The following is a 10,657-nucleotide window of genomic DNA, read 5'->3' as shown; positions in this document are numbered from 1 at the left end:
TTTTTCATGTTAATAGAATTTATAATATTAGAATACTAAAAATCTTTCATCCCTCACTGAGATGTGTTAATTAGGAAAGGTCCTTCATGGGAGTTAGGAGGACCTCCAGCAGGCGGCTTTAAAAAAATAAAAGAGGGAGAAGGTGGATATTGACTTAGCCTGTGAATTGACTGTGGCCAGCACCAATATTGGCTTTGGGTGGGGGTTTGTGGCAAAGGCAATATTCTAATTGAGTACCCCTTGGGTTTCAGTTACAAATGTGGGAAGAAGCCAAAAGTACAACCTAAAAAAGCAGTTGTATGTAGCATAGGAAGCCTTGCTGAAAGTCAAAGATCTAATCCAAAGAGTGTGTGGTTACTCTGAAGACTGCCATCCCTATCCAGAGGTGGACTGCAAATACTAAAAGCAAAACAAAAACAATGGATTGTTGTGAATCACCTTTTTGGGAGAGATAGCTTTGGGAGAGAAGAACATCTGGGACACCTGCCAGCAGTGTCTGTCATGTCCCTGCCCACTCCTCTAACATCCCTCTCAGGACTATTGAGGCAGATGCCTCACGGAGATTCAGAGTCATAAAATTGAGACCTGAGAAGAAGCAGACTGGCTCCACCTGAAAAGTGAACATTGTGAATACCAGACCTTGGGGTGCCTAGCACAGTAGTTTCTGCTGCCTGCTATTCACCAACAGCTTGTGGCCTTAATGCTCATTTCAGTGATTGTGACATCAGTACCCTCCTGCTCTTGGAAGGGTTAAGATATGCTTTCACTGCTACAGACACTGCATCAGGACTCTTATAACAAGCCAGCTATTGTTTTCTGCCTGAAAAATCAGTTCTCAAAATGATGGACTAAGTTCAAATTCAACACTGAGTTGTGGCTCCAGGTCCAGTGAAGATGCTAAGAGCCGGACCAAGGAAGATATTGAAATTACATGATAAATTTCCAGATGTCCCACAGCCCCAAATGGGGAAGTAACAATAATTTGTCATTGCCTATGCCTCAAACCATACAAATTGGGGAAAATGAGGTCATTTGTGATAAAGTACTGGCCAATATAGTCTTGCTGGTAGGAAATCTTAAGCCTACAAGAAATGAAAGTTTATTTATTAAATGTTTGCTAGTTGGAAGTCTTATTGTTGTTGCAGTTATGGATTATGTATAAAATGCTTGAATACTAATCAGAACTTTAATAATAAAACATATTATGTACTTAAGTGATTTGATGAACTGTAAGTGATATATAAATGTACCTTGATGTATATCTCTTGTTTTGGGTTTGAATGATCCTGGGACTAAATATATTGAGAAAAAAAATTTGAGTATTGTTCAATTCTAAAAGTGAAAATATCATGCAGGAAGCTTTGTTAATCAGTGAAATGTCATTTGCATAGACTTTGCAAAAACAAAAAGGGGGAAATGTGGGAATCTGGCTTACTTGTTCCTTATTATTGTAAATATTGCTCCTTTCCCCTATTATAGTAAATAACAAACAGCTGCTTGTTGGTTCCTAAATAAATACAATGTGGAAATGAGGGTTGAGGCTCTCAGTTTCAGAAGCTGTGAGTCCCCTGGTCCCATCTTTATTTTTACTTTCGTGTCTTTCTTTCTGTCTTTTTATTTCTTCAGTTCTGCTTCACCTCCCCTTTGTGCAAACCTATTGCTGAGCTGGTCTCAGCAATTACCCCCCTCTGCATTGTCTGCTCTTTGTGTCCATTCACTATGTGTTCTTTTGTGTCTGTTGTATTCTCATTAGGCAGCTCTGGGAAACACATCCTGGGACCCTCCAGAGTGGGAGAGAGGTGATCTTTCTCTTGTTCAACCTCAGCACCCTAGTTCGGTGTGTCTCATATTGTCTCTTCTCTGTGTCTCTTTTTCATTGCATCATCTTGCTGTGTCAGTTCTCTGCGTGGGGGCACTGCTCCTGAGTGGGATACACACCTGCATGGGACTGCACTCCTCAGATGGGGGGACACCCTTGTGTGGGGCAACACTCCTTGCATGTGGGTGAGCTCACCACACAGACCAGGAAGCCTTGGGTATGGAACTCCTATATGGTAGGCAGAAGCTCTGTCAGTTGAGCCACATCCGCTTCCCTAGAATATTAGTTAACATGTCTAAAACATGAAGAAAAAACACCTCATTTGGGAAGCAATTAGTAGATATTGATTTCTTTACTGCTGCCTTAGTCTCAATCTTTTTCAAATTTTGAAAATACCACAGTTCTTAATTATGAATCTTTCTTAATTTGCTTAATTCACCCACCATTCCTTGTCAATAAGAAATAATGAACTGAGCCTTAAGGCAACAAAAACTTTTTTTAGGAGGTACTAAGTTGAATGCAGAAATTTGTAGATGGGATAAAGACACTCAGTCACTTTTTATTTGGACTCTTGGAATTGAAATTTGGGGAAAATCAATTCAGGTAGCAATGCAAATTGTATCCCATCTTGAAGATTCCAAGCAAAGGTTTTTAAGAAAAGGAAGGTTGTTGTAGAATTTGAGAGAGGTTCAGTTATTTGCATATAGAGAGGCCAGGACTCAGGAATGATTTTGAGAAGGAAAAATGATTTATTGACAGCCGGCTGGACTCGGGAGCTTTCTGTTTCAATCCCAAGCCCAGAACAAGATTTTTGAGTCCCTTTTATACAGAGAGGTAAGGCCAAATGGTCCTTTTGTTTTAGTTCTCAATAGGCTTGAATTAGCATATGTATCTTCCACATCTTAGGTAAGCTTTTATCATGGACCTCAGGCATTCTAGATAAGCTTTTAGCATATTTTGTTTGCATTTCCCCTGAATACTTAAAGTTTATAGACCTTGCATTGTTAAACTGTTTCCTGGGACTGGATTCCTTGCCATGGTCACCAAGGGCAGGACTGCAGCCTTTTATCATCTCACACCCACAAGTCACAGATAGTTTAGGTTATCTCTGAAGAGACAAAGAGCCTCCCACCCATAGCCCATATCAAGGTCATGTGAGTTTTTTCAGTTCGGTGGCTATTCAGGGTATTCCAAGTGTCTTTCAGGTTGAGTGGTTTACAGATTTCTTACCTTGGGGTTTGTTTTACAGTATTCAGATGTTCTCAGGGTTTTGGAAGCATTTGTTGCCTTGGCTATGCACACTTTGGCAGTTTGTGATATATGGACGAGAGGTGCTTAAGAGTAACCTCCTGAAGGGCCTCCTGACTCCTTTTTAAATCTCTTAGCCACAGTTCACTCTATTTTATTTCTATTTAAAACTTAATGACAAAAGAAGCCACAATTTCCAAGTCCACTGGATATTTTTAGTTTTAATCTTTCAGGATCTAGTTGTGGCTTTGTTACTGATGAGCATGCAGTGCTTAACTTCATTTCTCCTTGAACTTCATGACCTGTATTCCCCCATTTCCCTGAAAAGCAATCTGGTTGTTGACACAACTAAACACTAAATAATTATAGGAGTGAAGTTCATGAATTTAAAATCTGTGGGCAAAGGAAAAAATCCCTGAAAGTCAAAGCACAGATTCCCTGTGATTTCCCAAGTGAGATACATAGTAACAAAGCAAGCAGGAGGATGTTGCCACAAATTTGCCATCATTCAAAGCCCACCAGACACCCAAAATTTTCTTCCATAATCCTCATTTCAACCCAGAAAGAAGTTCCATAAACCCATGCTAAAAAGAATTCCCTGAGGTTCTTGTAACTTGAATTGTTTGTTAATGAGTTTCAAACAGAGCTTCTGTCTGTAATTCTAGGTAATAAAAGACATTGGTTCCTTTGTCTCCTGGGCTACAAGACAAAGCTGACTAATTGCAATGAACTACCTATACCTGCCTGTCTGAAGGGTTATATCTGAGAATCATTCTCTTCATTGATTACTCTAACAGTATTTAGAATTGGGATGGAAATTAAATATACAGATGCCAGATGGTCTCTGGTTGGTCCAGAGACCATCATAAAGAAGCTCCTTATACTTATTTTTGAGGATGTCAGTCTTTCCATATAGCTGGAGGGAGAATAAAATCAGGACCACGCTAGAGCTGAGAGAATGTATAGTCTTCAACTTCTCTCCTTCTGTGTTTATAGCTCTATAGTAACTAATTTTCATGTCTTTCATATGACTCTCCCTTAGAAAAATCACCTGCATTTCACTCTGGACTATGAAAATCTGCTCCTCATCAACAGAGAAGCTTCTTTTTCCCAGGTAAATAAAGAGATGAAGGATGTCTTCTAAGCCAAAAAAGTCAGGAAAGAGGTAATTGTTTCCACAATTTCTCTAAGTTTCTGTCTCTCACTCCAGAATACTTCTGTTTCTCTCCTCCACAGTCCTTGTCTTTCTGGCTTTCTGAGGTGTTTCTTTCACCTCAGGTGCTTTCATACATATTTCTATATGCTGAGACTCAATGTCCATGCTCGGGAAGACTTTCATATTTTCCATGCAGTGGAGTCCATGTGTTCAGGTACTCTGAGCAGGATCTATGATAAAACTCTTTGACCACAATGTCTCATACTCAGCATTGGAAATAGGAATTCAATGCATTTTTGGTCTAAACTGTTTTAATCCAGGCTCTAGGAGTACAATGCAAGAAGAGTAGAGCACTTGGGAACAAAATATTCAGAGGAGAGGTGGAGAGATTTCATCAAAGTGGTGTGGATTTTGGTTCTTTCCTATGGCCCAATGAAATGTGCTATAAAATTTAAGTTTTGCTGTACTTAATGCCTCCAATTTCAAAACTGATCAAACTTATATAACTGTTAGTTTGAATGAGGAAAGGGTAGAGCCAAGAAAATTTAAGAAAAAAATTAAATGCATTGATATTATTCCACACCCAAATATTTTTACTGTTCTCTCTATTCCAGTGCCTTCCAAGATACTCATGGGATTTATACCTTCTCAAAATCAAATACCCAATTTTGTTTCATTTACAGCACTCTCCCACATTCAATGAATGGAGAACAGTGAACCTGTTTCTCTTCTTCTTTTCATTGACTTATCATTCCTAGCGTTTATGAAATTAATATTTTAAAATCAAATACATTTGAGACTGAAAGAAATATATAGAACTCTATTTCATACATCTGTTTCTCAAAGAATGCTTCCAACATACTAGTCCCCTTGGAAAGGTTGTGATAATGTACATGTTAAACTGTGGGCTAAAGTTTGACCTTGGATAAGTTTCCCAAACAATCACAATCTCACTCTTCATCATTTATTTTAAAACAAGGAAAAAAAAAAAGGATAATAATAGCCACCTTCCCATTGGTAATTGTGAGAAATACATTTATTAGTACATGTTAAATGATCGGACAGTGTCTAGCACTATCTTCCTTATTATTAGTACTGTCACCATCACAGTTATCATCATCAACTTCATCATCATCATGCATTCAACCTAAAGATATTACAGCTTTGAAGTGTTACCCTATATTTAAACACATGCTAATTTCAGTGGAATAAACCCTAAATAATTGAACTGCATAAGTTTAATATAACTAAAAAATTCAGCATCCTACTGATATGTGGACTGGCAGATATAGTTGTATGTCAGAAGCATGTTTGAGTCCAGCTTCCAAATATAGAATCACACTAAGCTAACTTCTGTGTTAATTGCTCACATTTCTGTAAAGGGCCAGGGCCTTTCCAACCACTCTGTATGTTGGCTTCTCCCTCAAACTTCAATGTGAACATTATTATGAAACCTCTACCTGTGTAAGTGTACACAAGGGGGAATTAAAAGATTAAATATGGAAGAATTAAAGAAATTAACTGCTTAATTCATACAGAAATTTCCAAAGATACAATTTTTCATATTTTTGAAGAGTAGCCTTAATTAATCAATCATTTCTTTAATTTAGCTTGTGTAGATAGTAGAGAAGTGGTTTATTTCCAACATGAATTAACAAATGCAAAGATAATAAAATGCATTAGACTTGATTTTTTTGTATTCAAATTATTCTACCCACATCTAAATTTTATTTGTGCCAACTTTATTGCATATTAGTCTACTAAGCAGAACTAAGATGTGAACTGAATATAAGGAGAAGAAAATTGAAGAAGGTTACATAAATTTCAATATTAATGCTGAAAAACAATAAAAAATGACAAGGACTGGGGAGGGCTGGGATAGCACTACAGATTTGTTATTAAGCCGTTAACTTGCTAATGTGAGTTCTTTGAGCAACACTTATATCAGACCCTGTGATATAAGGACGAAGATAAAAATTACACAGCCAATTATGGGGTTAAATTATCTTTTCAGAAAACAATAGGGATTTATAATACTAGGAATTGGATTTCATAAAAAGATATAATCTGAGTGTTTAATCAGAGTTCAGTGTTCAAGCTAGACATGAGAAAAAAGCAAAGAAGAGAATTAAGTACTAAATGATAGATGAACTAAAATCTAATAATTAAAAAGAACAATCTAGTACTGATTTAACAGGTGAATGGCACTAAATACAAGTTGTCTTCCTCTCAATATCTAGCTAATTTGGCATTTACAGATAATTAGTGACCACTAATTCCTGAAAAAATGAGCTTATGAATGGGTAGATGGTATAAGAATAAACAAATGAAAAGAATAATTCTGAAGGGAATGGACTTACAAAATGAATTCATAAATAGAAACATGGACAACAATAAATGATTAAATAAGTGAATGAAAGGCAGTGAATGGATGGGTGGTTGTAAGTGGAACATGATAGAATTATAATTTTCTGGTATAATTGTCTAGTGGATGTGGTAGGTGGTAGATGAGCACAAGTACACTCTACTACTATTGTTACACACACACCCAGAGGCACAGACACACATACACTAATCATTTCTTCTCATCTTACTGTTGGGTCTTTTATCAAACTCTATCTGTAGTCTTTCCTTTCAAACTTTAACTACATAGACAGTATTATTCAATTCTTTATTGTCTTCCTCATTTAACAAATCCTATTGGGGTCCACCTTTGGGCTATTCCTGCCCTAAAGTGTTGTAACTGTTCTGGATATAAAATATTTTAGAGCATAATGACTGCCATCAAGTAGTTAAAATATCTTTGGAGGAACTTACTAAACTAAAAGGAACTTACTAAACACATCTTAACAATAACTACCAAACAAAAGAATGATTAACTGATGGCATACAGGAGACTTGTTTATTGTGAGTAGATGGATCAGATCATTTTGTAGAGAAAGACAGTAATTATTTAAAAATTATTAAGAAGACATAGGTGTCAGGATAGAAAGAATACAAAATTGTAATCAGAGAGATTAGAGTTGGAATCACAATGTTTAAACATTTGAGAAGATGTTCAAATACCTTTGTTTCCTTATTTGAGCAGTCTCGATAGAATGATTTCTAACAATTTTTTGAAGATTAGAAAAAAAGTGTTTAGGAGTGCCTGGCACTTATCAGGCACTCAATAAATAATTTTGTTTTACTCTAACACATATGGTGAGCTCATTGAGTAATTTTCTAGGAATATATAAGAAAAAAAGTACAAGGATAACTGAGTTTTGAAATATTAAAAAGATTTTAATAGCAAGACATGGCATTCCAGACAGAGCAGAAATTTTATAAATGTAGGGGAAAAGTAATGTTCATGGCTTCCTCAGGGGCAAGTATAATAGCCTGGCATTGAGATTCTCCAGATCATGTGTGACAATCTTACAGACTTGATGTTGTCTTTTGATTGAGCACATTCACTGCTAAGCCTTGATGGAAAGTCTTGTTTGGTAGGAAGTTCTCTTGTTTTAGAGACCTACATAGTGGAGTCATATTCAGACTTTTGAAATTGGGAATTTAGACGTTGTATACCATGAACGCTCCATTATTTCTTCTGAAAATGGATTTAGCATGCTCCTCTATTATTAAATTGAACCCAACTTCTAACATAAAAACACAGGAAATGTAGGCATATTTGTGGGAACACAACCTTGGCTATAGTATAAATTGGAAATGTCTGTGAAAGGGCCATGTTATAACCTAAAAGAAGACAAAAAATATCTTTAGCAGTATATACCATAGATAGGATTTGAATGGGAATAAAAGACCAAGTAAGAGTAAAGACCTGTTTTAGAACATCTACTCTGGGAATTCCAGTAATATCTACAAGTTAGGAAATATTGCTAAGCACTGGTTCTGTTAAAGAAAAACTAAATTACTAATGAATCAGATCCTGGAAAGTTTGTGAATTTCTTAAGCAACCTTTGAGAGAGAAGATCAGCCATTAGTTTATATACTTTCAGGTTTGACCTAGGGTTGAGGATTGAAATACTCACGAATCCAGGAAAAAAGATACGAAGGAATGAATAAGGCATATATGAACTATAAACTAGTTGAGATGAAGACTTCTATCCTCTGATAACTGAGTATGGTTAAGAGATTTCAGATTTGCTACTATGTTTGTTTCTAGAATAAATTCTCACTAAATGGCCTTGGATAACCACAGCACCATCAATGAGTTCATCCTCCTGGGACTATCTGCTTCCCCACACATCCATGCTCTGCTCTTTGTACTGTTTTTGCAAATTTACCTGCTGACGGTGACAGGGAACCTGATTATGCTCTTAGTGATCAGGGCCGATTCTCACCTCCACACTCCCATGTACTTCTTTCTGAGTCACCTCTCTTTCCTGGATATTTGCTTCTCTTCTGTCACAGTCCCGAAGCTGCTGGAGATTCTGTTGTCTCAGAAGAAAACCATCTCTGTGAAGGGCTGCCTGGCTCAAGTCTTCTTTTTGTTTGTGAGTGGGGTCACTGAAGCCTGCCTGCTGGCTGTGATGGCCTATGACCGCTTTGCTGCCATCTGCCATCCTCTGCTCTACGGCCAGGTGATGAACAGCCTGCTCTGTAAGGGGCTGGCTTGGGGTTCCTGGGGTCTGGGCTTTTTGACTGCATTCTTCAACATCCTTCCAGCTATGAGCTTGGACTTCTGTGGAGATTTTATCATCCACCATTACAGCTGTGAGCTGCCCTCTCTCTTCCTTCTATCCTGCTCAGATCTCTCCTCCAGTTTTACTGTCTTGCTCTGCTCCAGCCTCCTTGATGGACTTGGAACCTATTTCCTGGTTATCTGCTCTTATGCACGCATTGTATCCACCATCTTGGAAATCACCTCCTCCTCAGGTAGAAGCAAGGCCTTCTCCACATGCTCCTCCCATCTCACTACAGTCCTTCTGTTTTTCGGCTCAGCTTTCCTCCGCTATTTCATGCCGGTCTCAGGCTCACCATTGGAGCTGATCTTCTCTGTACAGTACAGTGTGGTTACTCCATTCGTGAATCCCCTCATATACAGCCTGAAAAACAGTGAAGTGAAAACAGCTGTGAAAAGGACTTTGAGAAAATACCTCCAATATTAGCCACCCAAATAGTGAGTGTGATGGATAACTAGTTTATTACAGCAGATATTTGATGAGTTGACAATAAGAGAATTTCTTGATTGTTCCTCATACTGGATGCAGAAATATAACTGCACAATTCAGAGATCTATTAGGGTGATACCGGGTAGGAAAGTTCAGTTTAATTTTGTCTTATAGGCAAAGGAATACATAAAAAAACCATCAACCATTTTTCCGTGGTATAATCGTTTGTATTAATGTGTCTTCTTATCATCTTATTTGTGTTTGTTATGCAGAATAGTGAGCCTCCTGGAATAAAATCAAGTTCCTAAATCATCAGAGAAAGGAACTCAGACAAGGCTGTTGGTCTTTTGTCTGGGAAAGGTGGGAAGTTTGAAATGGAGGGAGGTCCACAGTAGTAACTGAGAGATTTAGATTTTGAGAGATCTAAGCCTGACCTAGGTTGGGCCCACCCAGAGGCGATAGGACCACTGAGAAAGAGAGGGAAACTTCAGGGCATCCACAGATAGCCAGTTTCTAATATCTTGGAGAGTTAAGAAACCTTAAGACTATGATTTCATAAAATAGACAATTGAACAGAAAGATATTTTTCTCTTTGTGCATGATATTGGGATTTAACTGGGGAAGATATATTCGAGAAGTAAAAGGGCAGGTTTTAGGAAAACAAAATCAAGGCGGGGGAGGGGGGTGCGGTCACCCCTCGGGCTGAAGCGTGGTTTGCTGGCCTGGCAGGGGAGCGGCCGCGGTAGGCCAAGCCGCTGCCCCCATAATAGGGTGGCTGGTCAGACTCACCGCCACCCCTGAAGGGAGCTCGGCATGGGCGCAGAGTGCCCTCGGGTCTCCCCTTCTCGGCAGCCATGCTTCCGCGGCCGCCCCTCCTCCTGGATGGCGCCACACGATGCCTGTGGGGCGGCACCCTTCTTCTTCTTTCTCCCTGCGCAGGCGCAGGGCGGAAAATTCCAGTCTGCCCTTTTCCCTCCCCCCGACAGCAGCAACAGCCAGGCGTGGGCGGAAAAATCCAGTCTGCCCTTTTCCCTCCCCCCGACAGCAGCAACAGCCAGGCGTGGGCGGGAAACTCAAGTCTGCCCTCCACCCCAGCAACAGCAGCCACCAATCCCTAAACCCTGCCCCTTCCCCCAGCAACAGTGACAGCCAATCCCTAATCACCACCCCTCCCCCGTCCAGTACTGCCCACTGACCTTTCGCCAGCAACCAATCAGAACAGGGCGTGGCTTCGACCAATCAGCCTTCCCCAGCCCCTATAAAACTGTTGCCTCTCCCTCAGTAAAGTGGACTTGCTATTTACCTTGTCTCCGCGGTAGTTCT

The 10,657-nt window shown here is 39.1% G+C and overlaps 1 protein-coding gene across 1 annotated transcript; it reads left to right on the top strand.

Annotated features, from left to right (window-relative positions):
- Positions 1-8,401: 8,401 nt before the first annotated feature.
- On the top strand, positions 8,402-9,331 carry LOC101437639 (olfactory receptor 8S1-like). Its single transcript, XM_004468366.1, has one exon. The coding sequence runs from the start codon at positions 8,402-8,404 to the stop codon at positions 9,329-9,331; it is 930 nt and encodes a 309-aa protein (XP_004468423.1).
- Positions 9,332-10,657: the final 1,326 nt, after the last annotated feature.

This window comes from Dasypus novemcinctus, chromosome 12, assembly GCF_030445035.2.
Source record: "Dasypus novemcinctus isolate mDasNov1 chromosome 12, mDasNov1.1.hap2, whole genome shotgun sequence".
NCBI lineage: Eukaryota > Metazoa > Chordata > Mammalia > Cingulata > Dasypodidae > Dasypus > Dasypus novemcinctus.
This window is presented reverse-complemented; position numbering and strand designations above follow the sequence as displayed.